The sequence below is a fragment of the Leuciscus leuciscus genome (genome assembly GCF_965113295.1).
Source record: "Leuciscus leuciscus genome assembly, chromosome: 5".
Lineage (NCBI taxonomy): Eukaryota > Metazoa > Chordata > Actinopteri > Cypriniformes > Leuciscidae > Leuciscus > Leuciscus leuciscus.
This window is the reverse complement of record NC_138729.1, coordinates 23,580,880-23,601,032: the sequence shown is the minus strand read 5'-3', so window position 1 is coordinate 23,601,032 and position 20,153 is coordinate 23,580,880. Positions and strand designations below refer to the sequence as shown.

The 20,153-nt window shown below is 37.9% G+C and overlaps 1 protein-coding gene across 4 annotated transcripts in view; it reads left to right on the top strand.

The window, feature by feature from the left end:
* adamts3 (ADAM metallopeptidase with thrombospondin type 1 motif, 3) overlaps window positions 1-20,153 on the top strand; it is a 137,034-nt gene that overhangs the window by 22,148 nt on the left and 94,733 nt on the right. For all 4 annotated transcript variants that reach the window (XM_082169993.1, XM_082169991.1, XM_082169992.1 and 1 more), the window contains exon 4: window positions 6,724-6,880. In XM_082169993.1, coding sequence (XP_082026119.1) covers window positions 6,724-6,880 — 157 coding nt within the window. The remainder of the gene's footprint in view (window positions 1-6,723; window positions 6,881-20,153) is intronic.

Genomic DNA, 20,153 nt, shown 5'->3' with positions numbered 1-20,153 from the left:
AGCTGGAACCTGCTTACGTCATGCAGTACCGCTTACGTCATGCAGTACCGCAAACATCCAATAGGAAAATTCAACTGCAGTAGCCACCGTGAGCTGGCGTGAGCTGGTGAGCTGGCACCTGCTTACGTCATGCAGTACCGCTTACGTCACGCAGTACCGCAAATATCCAATAGGAAAATTCAACTGCAGTAGCCACCGTTCAACCTGAAGAGGGCAACACTCAGACGTTTTTACACCATATATTGTAGAATTAAAACGCTTTATACCCAAATGTCAAAAAGTTACTTGAATCAATGAACAGCACTAATAAAGCCCCATTCTTACAGATCATTAACTAAATAAAGTTGATTTAGGGTTTAGTTACCCTTTAATACTTCTTGAGTTACAGGCATGCAAACAAGGCAAAAAACACAATAAGTGTTTTTCCCCATTTTTGAATTTTCACTGTTGGCATATAATGAAACAAAGATTGCTAAAGTAAACAGATTTAACTAATTGACCTACCCATCTCTGTTTAAAAATAAAATAATACACCACTGTAATTTGGCTCCAAATCTCAGGTGAAAATTGTAATTTTGACCCCCCTTCTACAAAATAGTGGATTACACAGTAAATATACATCCATGACATTTCATATTTTGGCTTTCAATACTATACATTTTTGTCTTATCTTCAGAAAAAATATGAACAAAATAAACGATTTGAGCTGGGGACCTCTGGTTAAGTTGACATGGAATGACCCAACAGTGCGTGTGGAGTGTGGATCGCTAACAGTATACCGCTACTCTTGCATTTTGAACTTCTTTTTACCCCATAGCGAAGAACAAAAAAGATCTACACCGCAAGTATATAAGGGCCTTTAAGCAACTTGCAATGATCATTAAAAAAATATAATATTATCAATATATACATGTCTTACAGTCGCTTTTGACAGCTGTGATGCCTGATTACTTGTTTAAACTTGAACCATGTTACTTTTTTGATTATGATTGTATGATAATTAGCTTTACTGATTGATTGCCAATTAAAGGTTAGGGCACAACAGTTTAGAGTTAGATTTGAGAATTTGTCTATATTGGCATCCACACAAAGGCAGTAGCATTTTACATGGTTAAACAGCAGTTGAGAACAATGTTCTGTTACACTGGTCTCCTGCATATCCTCTTGCTTTCCTTGTAGACTCATCAAGAAATTGTTCTTGCCATAAATGGACATTAATTTACTTTTATTTTACATAATTAAAGTGCTGTGCAATATTGTGTAAAGATAATCCCTCTCTGCAAGTCAAACAGTTTGTCAGTGGCTCAGGTGATTGGTGCAGTGACTTGTGGGTCTGCAGGGAAGAGTGTTGAACATGTATGTTTGGGGCATACTGATTCTGTATTCAACACGGTCTATTTACTTGCCTCGGGCAGTTTGATAGAAACTGGGTTTGATTTTCATAATAATACATAATCATTTAGTGTTATTGTGACTAATGGGTGCAGAGCGATTCACGTGGTGCAATTGTTCAGCTTTAGGAATCTGTTTCACTTCGGATGCATTTTAAAATGTCCTTTAAGCCAAAAATGACTTTTGAAGCATAGAGTTCTTTTGAAATCGATGCAGGCATGGAAGAAAGGTAAACCGTGTCTTCTTGAGCGCACAGGATGGCTCTGAGAAGAGGTGGCCAGGTTATAACTAGGAAAGAGTGGACTGAGAGCAAGAGAGAGCGCTAGTCTTTCAGCACATTCCAAAGCACGGCCTCTGAGAGGCTGTTCTGTGTCCAGGAGGCCGGCTCTGGGGCTGGAGGTAAAACTGAGAGGCTGTTCAGAAGAGCAATGAGGTCGGTCCATGCACACACACTTGAAGTACTGTACATTTGAACACTCACCCAATCACGTGCACAGAGCCGAGTACGCAGTTGAGCATATGGATGAACTCCCACAACAGAAGTGAGCACATGTATGATCACATAATTGCAAGTCAAGATGGTTTGGCGTCTTCATGATGTTATGTTGTACACGAGTTGAAACGCACATAATGTACTAACATACTGGTGAAAATGCTTCTATTTTGCACTTTTTAAAATGTTTTTATTTTAATTGCTTTTTTAATGAGTTTACCAAATTGAAAAATAAAATAAAAACATAACCCTTTAACCCTAAAACCCCTATATCTTAACTCATTAATATAAAACTCTCCTGATATTATAGTAACAATTACAGAAGAATAAAATAAAGTTTGTTACCTTTCAGAGCTTGGAAATGTTCAGTTTGAGCAGATGTTTTATACCATCATAACTCATCATCTGGCTCATATTCGTGATCTCAAACATATTCTCAATCATTTTCAACATCTTCAAAATCAAGATTTTGATTGCTGACTGCTTCTTCACCAGATCAACCATCAAGTGACAGTGACACTAATATTTGATTGCCTTCATTACTTGCTCTGCGGTACATCGCTGAGCCATTTAAAGTTTTGCTGATGATACTTCCAATTCTTTTATTTTCTGCCTGCGGTAACAATGAGTGAAACGTCACTTCATCATTGTGTATCAGACATTGCCACCTTGTGGAATAAAGGTGAATTGCACTTATTCAGTCATCAAAGATTCAATTATTGTTGTGCAGAAAAATTATACATACACTGTTACACACCGTGGTTTGTTAACGGAAATACAGGCATTCGTTTGTATTTTTTTCTTTTTCTTGTTTTATTGCTTAAAAATGAATTAATTGAGGAATACTAAGAAGATTGATGTCTAACTTAAAAAAAAAACTGAATGAGGAGGAGGGTAGTGATTGACGAGGCATGCATTTAAGTATTAATTAATTATTTCTTTTTTATATATATTTTTTTCTTTTCTTCTCTGTGTCACACTATAAGAAGACAATCTGTAGAAAATCAGAAAAGGTATTGGTAATTAATTTTCTGCCACGACCAGTGCTCGAAGTGGGGCAGTACTCACCGGTACGCAGTACCGGCACTTCTGCATTTTACTCCAAAGCGTGCCTGCACTTTTTCTTGCGTACCGCTACTTCTCGCATGTAGCCGGTACTCTACCACTGACAGAAAAAAGCGTCAGTGTCACGCCCATTTCACATATACTCCGTTTGCAGTGTGTATGCGGTGCGTATTTTTTTCCGCACCCATATTAACAGGTTAGAGCTTTCACACTGCATGCGGATGCGGTCCGGCAATGCGTTCCAGGAGCGGTGCGTATACAGCAGTGCAACGATCGTTTCTGCACCGAGTCTATTTTCGCTGTGCTGCACGCGCTTAATTAAAGTGACAGCGCATGGTTCGTGGTCAAAATTAACATAGAATATGACATGAAAATATAATAATCTCACTATAAATGCATTTAATTAAATAAAATGTAGTAATCTCACCATAAATGTATTTTTGGACTTGCAGACTTGGAGTAGTTCCGTTTTCACACACACACGCACGCACGCACGCACGCACGCACGCACGCACGCACGCACGCACGCACGCACACACACACACACACGACTTGTTTAAATACATTTATGTTGTTAATACATATCAATAAATTGTTGTTGTACCAGCAATATCTCCAAGTTTTGTTTTTCACTGTAGAAATCTCAAATGTCATGATTACTTGCCAATGCAAGAGAGTACCGGCACCTTTTTTCCCCCACTTCAAGCACTGGCCACGACATTATCCGTTAAGTTTACAGACATTTCCTTTAACCCTAATACATAATGCAATGCGTAATTTAAAGGGGTGGTATAATGCCCTTTTCACAAGCTGTAAAATAAGTCTCTGGTGTCCCCAGAGTGTGTATGTGAAGTGGTAGTGGATTTGTTCGCGTCTCGAGGGACGTTCCACTGTCTACAGTGGATTACTCTCAGCCATCCAGCCCCATTGGGGTTGGATGCCATGGTACAGACGTGGCCGAGGCTACGCCTGTGCGCTTTTCCCCTGATTGCTCTGCTCCCGGGAGTTCTGGAGAGGGTCCGTCGAGACGGGGTCAGCCTTCTTCTAGTAGCCCTGTACTGGCCGGCCCAAGTATGATTTTCAGACATCATAGCACCCTCTGAGGAGGGACCTGCTTCCACAGGCCGGGGGCTCAATATTCACCCTCGAACAGACCTGTGGAAACTTTGGGCCTGGCCCCTGAGGGGGCTCAGTACCTTGAGGCTGGCCTGGCGGCTGGAGTGGTTGAGACCATGCTCAGTTCCAGAGTTCCTTCCAGTGGAATGTGTTTCCACTTGGTGTAGAGAGCGTGAGGTGGACCCAGTTAACTGCCCGGTTGGCTTCAGTGCTGGAGCTCCTCCAAGATCGCTTCTCGACTGGTCTTACCACGTCCACACTCAAGGTGTACTTGGCTGCCATTGCGGCTTTCCACGCTCCTCTGGGTGATGGGCCTCTGGGGAGACATCAGCTGGACGTACGTTTCCTCCATGGGGCTCACAGGATGAGACTTACGGCTCGTAACAGAGTTCCTGAGTGGTTTTCGAAGGGCTGGTCGACTTCTTTCGAACCTCTGGAGTCGGCTGAGGCCAGGAACTTTTCCCTCAAGGTATCTTTTTTATTAGCCATTACTTCTCTGAGGAGAGTAGGAGACCTTCAGGCTTTCTATATCTCATAGGTGCCTGGAGTTTGCTCCAGGCGACATTAAGGCTATCTTGCATCCCAGGCCGGGCTATGTGCCTAAAGTGCCATCTAATTTGGCACGGCCTATGGTTCTGCAGGCTTTTCATCCTCCACCTCACGTGACGGTAGATGAAGAAAGACTTAATTTGCTCTGCTCTGTCAGAGCTCTCAAGATTTATGTTCAGAGGTCTTCTTCATGGTGGAAGTCAGACCAGTTGCTGGTGTGATTTGGGTCACCCACAAAGGGGCTTCCCGCAGGATGGGCCACCCCTCGTACTTTTATTAGATTCTATAGCCTGGACATACCTTCTACGCCAGGCACTCTAGTGCTCTCGTCCTAAGTGTGCCTGTGCACAGCTTCACACTGGGACAGGCAGGGCTCGTTGTGGCATAGGTTACAGGTTACATATTCCTTGTGGCATAGGTTACATATTCGTTGTGGCATAGGTTACATATTCGTTTTCCAAAGTGTCGTCATCAACGCAGTTCGAGTTCCCTCGAAAGGGAACGTCTCGGGTTACGACTGTAACCCATGTTCCCTGAGAAGGGATCGAGACATTGCGTAGAAGCTTCCTTCGCAGAAGCTAACTCTGTTGTGTGCTGGCGTCCCTTTGTACGTTCCGTGTGTGCCGTCACATGTTACGTCATGACGCAGCACCAATCAGGATTGGATTAGTTTCATTTATACTTCAGATGTGTTACACTATTCTCGATCTCTTCTCAGGGAACAGGGAATATTATCGTAACCCGAGACGCTTTGTTTACAACTGTGTGTAATAATCAGTTTTGTATCCTGAAAGCATTTTTTAATTTTAAAGATGCCTTTGATTTTGAAACGAATATAGGAGACTGACAAGAAAGCAGAGATGAGATTCAATCTCCTGATTTTTCACTGATGAATGCATTAAACATTTACAACTTTTTCTGAGGCTTCTAGAAAATATTTGCTTGTGAAGACACACACTGGACTGTTTTTTATCTGAAAAATATATGATCGCTGAACTCTGAATAGAAGGAATGTTTGGAGGTGAAGCACATGTTCAGTACCTGTACAAATGTTGTGACTTACCATATGTTTGATGAAAATATAAATGTAAATGAGGGGATGAGGGTTGAGTGATAAATAGAGCATCTGCTCTCCCAACAAGACCATACAATGTGTTTTGGCAAGGGCCTTGCATTTAGTGGTGAGACTAAAGGCCCTTTCACACATCGCGTTGATCCCAGGAAATTGCCGTAAAATTGCTAGAGTGCCTTCTGTGTGAACGCAAACACATCCCGGGATTGATGCCGGGATGGGGACCTAGTAACATTGCCGGGATCAGTCCCGGAACGCACCCTGTGTGAAAAAAAGTATCGTAGTGATGACGCATGTGCCATTGCGCGACTCTGTTGCTCTTAGAAGACAATTTGTGTTCGTCATCAACAAAGAAAGAACGAAAAAATGTCTGCAAAATGGAATGAAACAGAGACCAGGGAGCTCTTTACTTTCCGCGCTGAAGCTGAGATCGTTCGCCAGCTTTGATATTTTGGGGATATTTAATTTAATTTTATCAATCAATAAATTCCTCTTGAAACAAACTTTGTTGTATTATTTTAATTTAATACTGTGAAGCTGCTTTGATACAATCTGTATTGTGAAAAGCACTATACAAATAAACTTGACTTGACTTGACTTTGTGGAATGGTACGCGATGCATTAGCTGTACATGTTTTTGACGCGTACGTAACGTCACATCCTTGTCTTTACAGGATCTTTACGGGATGTGTGTGAGCGCACCCACAGATTCCGGAAAATCACTGGCAGTGTAAATGAACCAAAATCAAATGATCTGGGGACAAATCCTGGGACAGATTATCCGTGTATTTTCCGGAATCTCTGTGTGAAAGGGGCTTTATTGTAACCAGTGACAGTCATCTACATTTCAGTCACATACATGACAGCCAATGACAGTGAAATACATGAACATATTTCATTTGTACACTGTCAAATCTGGTGTTGTAAATAACAGTAGTTATAGGATAATTCTCTTGAGAGGTCCTTGGTTAGACAGACTTACATTTTCTGTTAACTTATTTTCTGATAATAATTGGTATTTTTTTGCTCTCCAAAGGCTGGTATGATTCGTACTGATTCTGATGAGTACTTCATTGAGCCTCTGGAGCGAGGAACACAGGAACACGAGGAGAGAGGAAGAGTGCATGTGGTATATCGAAGGTCTGCAGTATTACAAGCTCCTTCAGACATCTCCTTGGATTACCAGCCGATCCGTACGTATCACTTGTTTATTAAAGTCTTGTGTGCATCTGTTGATTCTAGCCTTGTCCAATTTCCTGTGTGTGCCTTGGGCTTAGGGTTTTCCACAGCTTCATGTTGTAGATCATTTAATAATGCTTGATTTGAAACCTCTCTGTGTACACTCTTACAAATAAAGGTTCCAAAAATATTATTATATATTTTTTTTTTTACATTGCATTGAATTTGCAGAACATTTATTGGTTCCCTAACAAACCTTTTAATGAACAGTTCTTAAAAGAACCATTTTTTTCTAAGTGTGAAGAACATTTTAGTAATCTAAAGAACCTTTTGTGGAATGGAAATGTTCCATGGACGTTAAAGGTTCTTCATTGAACCATAGATGCAAATAAATAACTATTTTTAAGAGTGTATTTTTCTCTACCTTTTTAGATATTCCTCTGTACTTTTTATTTTACTCAGCTATTGTGACAGTGTTACCCGAGTGACGGGTGGCACACGTGTCTATGGTTGCCGACTCGTGCTGCTTTGTCATATTTATGGCTCTTTAGAAACTAGTTACATTTTTTTCTTCAATCAAATATACACTACCTGTGCTAAAGTACCGTAAATGGTACATGCTTTTCCCCCTTTTGAATGAATAGTGTTTGTTTGGAGCACATACATTAATTTATAAAAAAAACAAAAAACTATATATATATATGTATATATATATATATATATATATATATATATATATATATATATATATATATATATGTATGTGTATGTGTGTATTATATTGCCTTTGCTCAAATGAAATCAAATGCATCGTGGCACTTTTTAGAAATGGCTTACTAAAGCATGCCAGAAACTCAGAAGTCAGACATTCTTTGTAGGTGGGCCAGCCCATTATTGCTTAACAGCATCTTCCCAACCAGATCACATTAACCTTTTTACAAACCGCCATCAGGGCGTGTGAATGACTGACAGCACTTTCAATTCACAGCCAACTTTTTTTTGTTGAAGTAATTTTATAATCACGTTCGAACAGTGGGAAACTCTGGGAAGTCAAGCCCTTTGTGCGGTCACGACCTTTCGAGATTTCCTCTCAATTCAGTCACTTCTTAAGAGTCAAGTGCTTGTGTGGTTGAAGCGGTTGCCATGGTGATGTGATGGCATTCCATTGTCCCAGGTGGGAAACATGCCGTAGGCAGAGATGATTACGCTCTCGCTCCTGTTGCTTAGATAGCCACAGTGTGCTGCTTATATGAGGAAAATTCTTCTCTGTTTGGCCAGCAGACCTTGAAGTTATTGTCACTGTCAAACCTATTGTGACTTTTAATGTACTACTTTTAAAACCTAACAAATGTTTAGCCGTATTTGAATTACATAAAAGATGCAAGATCCATTTATATGGACAAACCTCTCTCAAGGTAATAAAGGGATAGATCACTCAAAGATGAAAACTCATTTACTCACCCTCAAGTTGTTCCAACCCTGTATGGTTTTCTTTCTTTTGCTGAACACAAAAGAAGATATTTTGAATACCATGGGTAACCAAACAGTTGATGCGCCCCATTGCCTTCCATAGTAGAAGTTAATGGGTCCATCAACTGTTTGGTTACTGACATTCTTCAAAATATCTTCTTTTGTGTTCAGCAGAAGAAATAAATTCATAAAATAAATGTCCAGTTTGAAACAACTTGAGGGTGAGTAAATGATGACAGAATTTTAATAATTTGGATTTTTTGGATGAACTATCCTTTTTAAGCTAAGTTGCTTGTCCAATGTATGGGAATATCTCTATTTTTTACATAGTATCAACTTTATGGTGGCTGGTCTCATGAGCATCAAAAATACAATGATCTAAAGAGACTCAATTGCATGCCTCATTCAGCTGTCTTTCTAAAACATCTCCACTGAACAAGAGAAAGTTAACGTCGCTTTGCTGCTTAACCTTACGTTATGTGTTATTTTAACTCCTGTCTGGTACACAGGTCAGCTGCTCACTCTCCTGACCAAAGAGAAGTTATCCTTCCTAAGTGAACGTGTCTTGAGCTCTAAGAAAAGACCAAAGCGTCTATCAGGTTACATTTGCAAGTGTGCAAGTGTCTGTCCTGTAGCTCAAACAGTATAGCATGGTGATGGCAACACTAAGGTTATAGGTTTGATTCTGTCTTGAATATCATATAAGTTGCTTTGGATAAAATGTAAGTGGGTTTGTTGCACACTAGGTAACACACAAGTTGCTTCTATTTTTTTATTTTTATTTTTTTGGACACGTAAGGGAATGAAAATTGTGTAGACAGCTCTCAAAAAACTCACTAGAATCAGTGTAATTTACATAAAACTATCCTGCTGATCCATGTTGATAGATGGCTGTGCAGCGTCTAACACCATTGTGGTTTTTGTGATTTTACTGACTTGGATCTTTGAATCTCATTCAGCAAAAGGAATTAATCTTTATTCAAGTAATTTCTTTCATTTTAGCATAATTATTACATTTTCAATAGCCAGATTCCCCAAAAAAGTCACAAACACAAACTTTTATCATATTCAGAAAAAAAAAAAAATATGACGCAGACAATGACAAATTACGAGACATGGATATGATTAATTCAGAGTCTTCTGGTCCAAGTCATTCCTTGTCAGATGACAGCTGCATAGGCTGTACAAGATTGTACAAGAAACAGAAATGATTAGCTCACCAGAATCTTCTGGTCAGAGTCGTTTTTTTGTCATTTGACGGCTTAAATCGGCTCTGTACAGGAAACAGAAATGGACTGCGTTTCTCAAAAGCTCTGTAGGCTAGGTAGATCATAGAAATTTACACCGATGGTCTCAAACAACTTAGCTCACAATGCTTTTGAGAAACGTAGCCATGATTAGTTCACTTTTCCTAGGCTGAATCCAAAATCCAAAATATGACATTATTTAAGGGGACATCCATTTGTAGTGGTGTCCAAAACCATAGTGGACGTTATTGAGTGCACTCATTCAATCCCACATTACACCACAATAACGAGTGTACAGCTGATGTACGCTCAATGGCTGTCTGAATTCGCTAACTCGTTTTCATTCATTCCTTCAAGTGAACTGTATTAGTGGACTAACGTAGGGAAATAGTGATTGAGGGTTTAGGGGGTCATTTCGGATTCAGCCCTAGAGTCTCTCCTCTGGTCCAACTTGTTAATTTGTCACGTGACTTCTACTCATCTCTGTATTTATTTACAAACTATCATATTATTATCAAAATATGTGTGTAATAAACAGTTTTTATAAAGACGTTTAGGAATTATGAACTAATTTCTGTATCCAATAAAGAATATATACGGCTGTCATGTTGCGTGACAAATGAACAAAAGAGACTCGGACCAAACAAAAGACCCGGGAGGTGAATTAATTCATAATTTATTCTGGAGCCTATGTGGCTGTCACTTGAAGGAAGGAACGACTCGGACCTGAAGACTAATCAATTCTGTTTCCTGTACAGAGCCTATGCGCTTTCCACATTAGTTACAAATGAAATGGCTAACACAAAAGGAACGAATCGCTCTCTGAGACAACTCGTTATTCCCTAGTCAAATAAAAGATTTGTTTGAAATGGACAAATCGTTCATGATCCATCACTAGTATCTGCTAACACTAGCTAAACAACTACTGCAGATTTTTATTAAATTTACTGGTGTTTTTAATGATGAACTTTGAATGTTTGATGATGCCAAAGGTAATCTAAATGTAAAATCAAGTAAATAGGCATGCACAACTTTCGTTTATATCCAGGTGTTTAAGAGCTAGATTTGAACTGTATATCACGCTTACCTCTGCCTACACAATTTAGTCCATAATGAGATTAGCAATGGGCCGTCTCACCCTCAGTGTACATAATTCAGGCCATGCTGTTTTATTCAGTCAAACTCATTCTGTGATGTTGAGCTCTTCTTTAAGCTTGATTACACAAGGGAAATAAGTATATCATCTGAATGATACTTATTTTCTAAGCCATACTCTACGAACACAGTTTTAGGTGTGAATAATGGTAGTGTTCCCCAGGGACACGGAATAAAAAAATATTTTTGCAGATAAATATCAGCACAGCAAGGACCATATTAAAATTGGCTGGAACAACTCCATTCTCTGTTTAACATGGTTACCACACAGCTTTATCAGCATGTCAGTGTGCAGTGGCTGTAATGGATGACACCAAGTCTCTTAAATGACACAGCAACAACTTGAAGCACAATTGTCAGATTATAACAGAGTTGCCACAGAGTTCTCGCTTGTGGTAACAAATCAGAAATTGCCATCATAATCTAGATTCAGTCTCCCTCCGAAGACTGTGAGTCATCCATCTGAAAGGTCATGACGTCTGGGGGAACAGATAACATCAGGACATTGATGAGCCCATTTAGTGTAAATTGCAGTTCAGGCTGCTGGACACCTACTTTGTCTTGGTTGCAGTGCGTGTTCTGTTTACTCCTTAAGTGATATATCACTGGCTGTAAAGATTGGCTCCAGCCCCTGGAGAGATAAGTTTAACCAAAGGGAATAGCTATTATGGTGGTTGACAGTCACGGCATACCATGCTGGGTAAGGCACCTATTAGCATGCTGCAGTTGCTAGGCTTTTAATTAAAGATGCAAGATCAAGACCGAAGGAAGGGAGAAAAAGACTGCGGTACCTCTGAGAATCCATGTCAGATTGGACTAGAAAGTGTAGAGGTGTAGCACCTTTGGGCTTTTGTCTCCAATCTGACAGTGTCTTCAGGGTTCAATCCAGATTTGGCAAATGGAAAATAGTTGTTTATATTTGAAACGATACCCACTGAGCTTGATGGAATTGGGATACAAACAACTGAGGAAACCGAAAACACCCACTTAAACACATAATCCCTCCACAATGCACTAGTGTATGGTTTCAGAAAATGTCAAGCTGAATATAAAAGGTGAGACGACATAGTGAGATAAAGAGAGCTGTTATCTAAGGACGACTTAACTGAGACTTTTCTTTTTTTGTCAACCTTAGTCCGCTTATGGTGGTAGTACAATAATGTTCCTTTTTGCAGTTTAAACTCTTTAGATTGAATAGATTTTTTTGTCTTTTCTTCATTGCTGTGCTATATTTTAGAGAATGCACTGACATTTCTAACATCAAAACCTTTAACAGATCAGATAACAGAATCTTTAAAGGGAGATTTCCCCCCAAAATAAAAATTCTGTCATCATTTATTCACCCTCATGTCTTTTCAAACCTGTATGACTTCATTTCTTCTGTGGAACACAAAATAAAAACTAATTTGAAGAACTGTTTTTGTCCACACAATTTAACTCAGTAGGGTCCTTGCATTGGATCCCTTTTACTTTCATAGTATTTTACTTTCAGAGAAATGTTTAAAATATGTAAATAATTTTTACTTATGGGTGAAATATCCCTTAAAACATCAAAATAATCATATTAAATATAAATGGCTGCTGATTATTATTATATTTTACAGGAAAAGCAATTCATTTTGTACATCTTGTGTTCAAAATTCAAACAGTTTGTAAACATTCAGTTAACAAATGAATTTTCTCTTTAAAATTGTACACAAATTGTGTGACCATTCAAATACTTAAAAATATAACATAACAATATGGCTTATTTTAAGCATTAAAAGCATATTTGGTGTTGCCTTTCGGCCCAGTGGCTCCAGAAATTTGTTTTGGCCAAGAATGTCTTTTTAAAAAAAATTTCATTTTTTTTTTCATAGTTTCAGGTGTTTCATTAGGCTGAAAGAGAGAACAAGGATAGCTAGTATTGTGGATATTAGTGCAGATTTACTTCTAAAGCTTGTTGCCCATCTGTTGCCAATGCTGTAGACCTTGGGTTCACTAAGTGAAAGCTCCAGAAGCAAGGACAGTTGGCTTCTCTGACACATTAAGGATCAGCAGAGTAAAGCTATGTGGTTTCACAGTGAACACAAGGGCTTAAATTGTGAGTAATTACATCCCTGAAAGAGCCAATCCAAAGTCCCCTCCTCTTCCATTGTGTTGTCAAAGACTTCAACATAAATATTTTCCCTCATCAAGAATAAAAAGCCTTTAAAGTGCCTTTTCATGGGACTAAATAGCTTTAGTTTTAAATAGCTAGCGTCTTTGTTCTTTCCCAGCCTACATGATCGTGAAGACACATAAACACGTCAGATTTGCACTAGCACTTCTGAGTAGGAAGTTCTTAGAGTATTAATTGGTATAAACAAAGTCATAGAAGATGATATTTGCATTTGCCTGGAGGCGGATGGCATCATCTTAGAAAACACTTTGTAGTTTAGCTGATTAGCAAACTGTTGGTGTCTACAGTTTTCATCATGAGACTATTGGAAATGTCTTGATCAGGGACCTTAGCAAAGTAGATGATTAAAGCAACATGTTATTAAGCATAATTCTTATGTTCACAAGATAGGAAACATTGGTTAGGGGGATTTTTATGTTCTTTCTTATCTAGCACTGTATCCACTTTAATTTTTTAAATATTACAAAATACAAAATAAACAACCAAAAGGGGATGAGATGAGTCTGTCATGAAAATATTGTGGTCCATCAAAGCATGAAACAGGTCTTCTAGCTTTACATTCTGGTCCTGTATGATGTGTTAAGATGTAAAATGGCATGGCTAAGAGAACCCAGAGCCTGTTGAGACAACTATTGCCAGTTGCAGAACTTCATTTGCATTACACAGATATTGCAGACATAATAAGTAGTCTTAGAATAAGTAAGTCTTTCATAAGTGCAAATTCAGCATACCTTTAGGCCAACTTCAGATGTATACTATTCGGTTTGAATATCCTATAACCATGTTTAACAGAGGATATAAAGCTGATCTTGCCTGGGGCACTCACATTTTAAAAGTAAATGCTTTGGAGCAGAAAACCGGAAACATATACTTGCTTATATTATAATACTGTATGGTGAGAGTGAATGAATTTGGCCTTTTTGGTGGTGCAATTTACCTCTCAAATGAATTGTTCTGTGAAATGAATTATTAAGGCACTGTTCTTTCCATATTCCATCTTTCCAAATAATTTGTAATAGTTGATGCATTTTTTCCATGAGCCATTGTTATAATTATCCTAAAGTCTTGGCTCTGAAAGTGTGTCAAGTCGAGGACAACCTTGAAAGCAGTTTCACAACATTTGAATGTGTCATTAGAGTTACTCTGTGAGTCTCTGTCCCATTGAATCACCCCTGTGCCTTGCCATCTGGCAGTGAAACAGATCTGGTTTTAGTAACTTCCCACAATGCCCTTCTTCTTTCCTGTCTCTTTAGCTTTGCTGGAATTAGATACCAGCAAATAGACAGAATTCTTAGAATTCTTGGCCCGTAGAATGATGTCATAACCATTGCGTATTTTATTCCGTAAGTAATTTATTAACAGAAATAAAAGAAAAGAGGGAAATCTTCAAGAGCTGACAGAATCCTGCTCAGCAACTGAAGTTATCGTCCAAGAATGTATTCCTTTTGAGACACTAATGTGGATATATTATGCAGTAAGTTTCTTTTCATGCCCCTGCTTATATAGCTTCTGGCTTTTATGCAGTTTTAAATGAGTAAAAACCACCTGCAAGGCAGGAAGACTTTGCATGTGTGCTGTTATCAGCTGGTTTACTTTATTGAAAGGTATTTGTGAATTTAAATGGACTGTTGTAAATGTTTATTCTGGAGTTAATGGTTTTTTATGGACTAATGTTTATCACGTGCAGCTCCTAATGCCATTTTTTTACGTTTTTCACTTGCTTTCTAGCAATAATTGTACTTTTTCAATGCACCTGGCTTAAATTATTCAAGGCTTAATATTAGGTTCTATCTGCATTTTCATCAATGTGGCCACATCTGTTTTTGTTTTGACCTGACCCCCCCCCCCCCCTCTCTCTCTCTGAGGGGGGCTTCCTGCATTTAATGCAGCGTAATGGGCAGTATTTGGAGAGGATAGCACACCACATGAGGTTTTCATCCTCATGAATGAATTATAGACGTTCATTCGTTTACTTTCACGGTGCAATGTGCAAGGTTGACAGAAGGCCTTTGAGAGCTGAACCCAATGACACCAACTGTTTTTATATTATATTTACAGCATAAACAACAATATATAAGCATGACAGGTTGAATGACAGCATACAAGTGCTCTCCTCTTTCTCCTCCTGACTTTCAAGGATATTGTGTTTTGAGACATTGGTGATAGCTGTCATATGTCCTATCAGTTTCACAGATGTTTGAAAGCCTGTCATGACAGCTTGAGTACACTTCTGATTTTAATAAAAAGCATAACACACTTAAACAGTATCATATGAGCAAAAGTGCCTAAAGTCAAATCACAGTACTGGTATTTAGCAAAACAGCACAAATGTAAGTGGGAAGTTGTTTTTGTACAACAATAAATTTAGAGAGTATTATAGAATAACTTCAATGAAAAAAATGTTTATTTGTTTCAATTTTTTTTCTCTACCAAAACATAAAGCTTTGCATGTCGCAAATCAAGACACAGACTCAAATTTTGGTTTGACATGTACATAATCCGTACATATCAAACGATCTGTAACAAAGCAATAGTGACACAGTAAAAACTTTTTTACTCACATAAGTGTGCTGCGCCGTTCCTGTCGGATCCAATATTGAAGGCACAGCATTGTTTTTTAATTTCAGGCTCTCTGCAAATCCAATGCAGCTACTGTTTTTCCACAACCTGGGACTGCACAACATCTTGCACTCTTCAAAGGCATGTTTATCGCTTAGTTGCTCGATCCAGTGTTAGCATCACGTCTGTTGTTTACCTACTACTACTAGTCGTGCTCGAATCAGTGGGCGGGGCTACTGAACTTAAGAGTTTGTGATGTCACCAACCCGGGAAGAAGCTTGTTGTTGTCCATACCAGCCGTTTGTTGTAGTCCTTAAAAATCTATTTCTGTAAAAGAAAATATCTCCCTTTGCATTGAACTTTGAGAGTTGTAACTTTGCAGATGTTGTTTATGCTCAAACACCAACATTACACAGTAACTAAATAAATTTTTTTTTAAATGATGACCAAGGACCCCTTTAACTAATGGGACCTTACTGCAAAGTAATGCCAAGATTTTATGTAAAATAAATGCAGTCATAACCTCTAGGCAAAAAAAAAAAAAGCTAATTAATTATAATTCATCAAAGAATCCTGAAACAAATGTACCACAGTTTCCTTTATTTTTTATTTTTATAAATAAATAAATAAATATTAAACAGCACAATTGTTTTTTAGCACTGATAATAAGAAATGTTTCTTGAGTTTACATGGACCCTAATGATCTAATTGTAACCAGACTAGTGTCAACTATGTCAATGTCAAATTTATTTCTAGAGCACAGTTTACAACAACTAAGAGTTGACCAAAGTGCTTTACATTGATACAAATATAACAACATTCAAAACAAAAACAAAACAATACAGGAGATGATATTAATCTATGATACATAATACATATACAGCCAGGTTTTTTTTTTTTTTGCTAGAAATCAGAAAGTGTTTGAGCAGTTCTAACACACAGTGGGAGGCTATTCCACAGTTTTGGGGCAATAACAGAAAAGGCCTGATCCCCTCTCAATTTTAGTCTGCTCTTTAAAACAAAGGAAAGAAGCAACGTAGGTGAATGGTTAGTATGCGAAAAGAGCGGGAAACTCTGTGTATTCATGCAGTGTGCGCATGTCAAAAAAATGTATTCCGATTTGAAGCATGTGACATATAAATGCGTACATCAACCCGATCACTTTATTTGGCGTTCATGTAAACACTGTGTTCGGATTCATCAATATGAATTAATTAATTCTGATTGAAACAAAAGGTGTCCATGTACTGAAGACTGGAGTTATGATGCTGAAAATTCAGCTTTGTCATCAAAGGAATAAATTACATTTTAATTATTAATTAAAACTGATTTAAACATAAAAAATAAAAAAAATTCTGGGTAAATATATTTACAAAAGCTGAATATGTCTTGTTTAAACTACTTTAAAATTTAACTACAGGTGAAACTCGAAAAATTTGAATATCGTGCAAAAGTTCATTTGAAGACTTCAGATGCAAAAGCCTCTAAGTGCCATCTGAAATTTTTTTCTAGAATGATAATTTTTATCAAGCTTGTATGTTTATGTTCAGTTATTTCACTTTAATGGCAATGAAAATAACCTATTAATTGTCATTAAAGTGAAATTACTGAACTTAAACATACAAGCTTGAAAAAAATGAAAATTTCAGATGGTACTTAGAGGCTTTTGCATCTGAAGTCTTCATTTATTTCAGTAATTCAACTTAAAAGGTGAAACTAATATATTATATAGACTCATTTCATGCAAAGTGAGATATTTCAAACCTTTATTTGTTATAATTTTGATGATTATGTCTTACAGCTTATGAAAACCCTAAATTCAAAATCTCAGAAAATTTGAATATTACATGAAATCAAAAAAAAAAAAAGAAGGATTTTAAATACAGAAATGTCGGCCCTCTGAAAAGTACAATCATGCATATGTACTCAGTACTTGGTTTGGGCCCCTTTTGCATGAATTATTGCCTCAACGTGGAGTGGCATGGATGCTATCAGCCTTTGGCACTACTGAGGTGTTAGACCAGGATGCTTTAATAGCGGCCTTCAGCTCTTCTGCATTGTTCTGTCTCATGTCTCTCATCTTTCTTTTGGCAATGCCCCATAGATTCTCTGTGGGGTTAAGGTCAGGTGAGTTTGCTGGCCAATCAAGCACAGTAATCCCATGGTCATTGAACCAGGTTTTGGTTCTTTTGGCAGTGTGGGCAGATACCAAGTCCTGCTGGAAAATGAAGTCAGCATCTCCATAAAGCTTGTCTGCTGAAGGAAGCATGAATTTCTCTAAAATGTCCTGGTAGACGGCTGTGTTGACTCCGGACTTAATAAAGCACGGTGGACCAAAGTCTTCTTTTCTGATGAGAGCAAATTTTCATTCTCATTTGGAAACCAAGGTCCTAGAGTCTGGAGGAAGAATGGAGAGGCACACAATCCAAGATGCTTGAAGTCCAGTGTGAAGTTTCCACAGTCTGTGTTGGTTTGGGGAGCCATGTCATCTGCTGGTGTTGGTCCACTGTGCTTTATTAAGTTCAGAGTCAACGCAGCCGTCTACCAGGACATTTTAGAGCACTTCATGCTTCCTTCAGCAGACAAGCTTCATGGAGATGCTGACTTCATTTTCCAGCAGGACTTGGTATCTGCCCACACTGCCAAAAGAACCAAAACCTGGTTCAATGACCAAATATTGTAACAAATAAAGGCTTGAAATATCTCACTTTGCATGTAATGAGTCTATATGATATATTAGTTTCACCTTTTAAGTTGAATTACTGAAATAAATGACCTTTTGCACGATATTCAAATTTTTTGAGTTTCACCTGTATACTACAAAGCCTTTTTAGAGAGTAATCTATTGTGCATTAATTATGCTGTCAAATGATACATTTTCTGCCGGAGACTAAACGTATGAGGCCAAAAATACAAGTTATTTATCATAATCAAAAATGACAGCCCAGGGTTTGCCACGCATTGAAAAGTCTTGAATTGTGCACAGAATAATTGAACTGCCGGAATTAGCTCACCTGCCCAGTGTACGATCCACAGTTGGCCAGTTCATGTTTGCTCAGCTGCATGTGTTTTAGTAGGAATTAATTTCATATAATTTCTTCTTAATATATATTTCTTTATATTCGTAGGCATCTTTCAATATTTGGATCCTGTTCATTCTAACAAACAGAATCATTAAGAAAAGAGAAACGTTTGACATTCAGTATATTTTGATTGTGAGCTGCAGGCTGGGTGACATGAATGGGATAATAATTAAAACTGATTTGCTTCATACCTGCTTTCACTGTGGAAGAAAATGAGAATTGACACCAGAGATCAGATAACATCAAGTCTCATTGGGATATAGAAAATAATTTTTCTCTCCCATCTTAATGGATTCAGTGTATTTGATAGCTAAAAAGTTGATTCTGTTTTATCTGACGTCTTTAGAGAACTTTATAGAGATATACAGAGAAATTTACAGAGGCCCTTTGAACAAACAGAAAAAGATAATAACTTATTAAGCTCACAATAAGATACTTAGAGTCGTAATTAAAAATTAAAGATCACCTGACTGCCTCAAATAAGGCCGAGAATGTTCATGATGTACAGTAAACACACCATACTCCAGCTTTAGGAGGCCGGCATTTGCTAACTCAGCTGCTCTCGTTTACAAGAGTTCTCTTATGTCCCAATAAAGAGTTAAAGTAGCTCCCGGCACATTAGATCACAGCTAGTGGTGTTATACTTGAGCGCCACGTGGAAGAATTCCATCAAAACTGCCTCCTGCAGAATCTTTTGATCCTGATGCTGTTTGTTATTAGCACACTGTTGCCTGCTAATTCTTTATACTTCCAGGGAAGAAACACCACCTTCGCCCATCAAAGAGATGGTCGTTAATCCTCACACAAGTTTTATGTAAGGAGAGCAGAGGGATCTATTTTCTAAACCAAGATAGAATAGGGGGAAAAAAAGCTAAATCCAATGACACTGTTCGTGTCGAGAGACACTGCATAGATCCCTTTTACATCCTTGCATAAAACGGTAATTGGATTCATAGATGGTTTTAGCATGCCCAATTTGTTTATCAAATAATTTCAGAGTAAGCGGATTTCATGATGATAAAGGGCCTCTGTAACTGTCAACTCAATTTGTTCATTTTGTCCCATTAAGAATACTTTCATCATGACAGCGTGCACATTTTTTACATTCATTATACTTATATGTAATCATGCAAAATTGTGCTTTTATGTAGAATCTTTCTATTTTAAGTAGGCACCCGTGTAGACTTTTTCTCTGAGAACAAAATGAATGTATTTTTCAGCACTCTAAAATAATGGTGAGCACATCTGATAATAATGTAAAATCAAAATAATGTAAAACGAGTTAAACAAAGGCTTATGATCTTCCAAATGTTTCTTTGTGCCATCATTTTAAAATATGTGACCCTGGACCACAAAACCAGTCACATCGGTAAATTTTTTGACATTGAGATGTATACATCATCTTAAAGCTGAATAAATAAGCTTTCCATTGATGTATGGTATGTTAGGATAGGACAATATTTGGCCGTGATACAACTATTTGAAAATCTGGAATCTGAGGGTGCAAAAATATCGAAACATTGAGAAAATCGACTTTAAAGTTGTCCATTTATGTTTGCGATTGTGCTGCATTCACTCACAAAAATAAATGTTTTATATATTTACGGTAGGA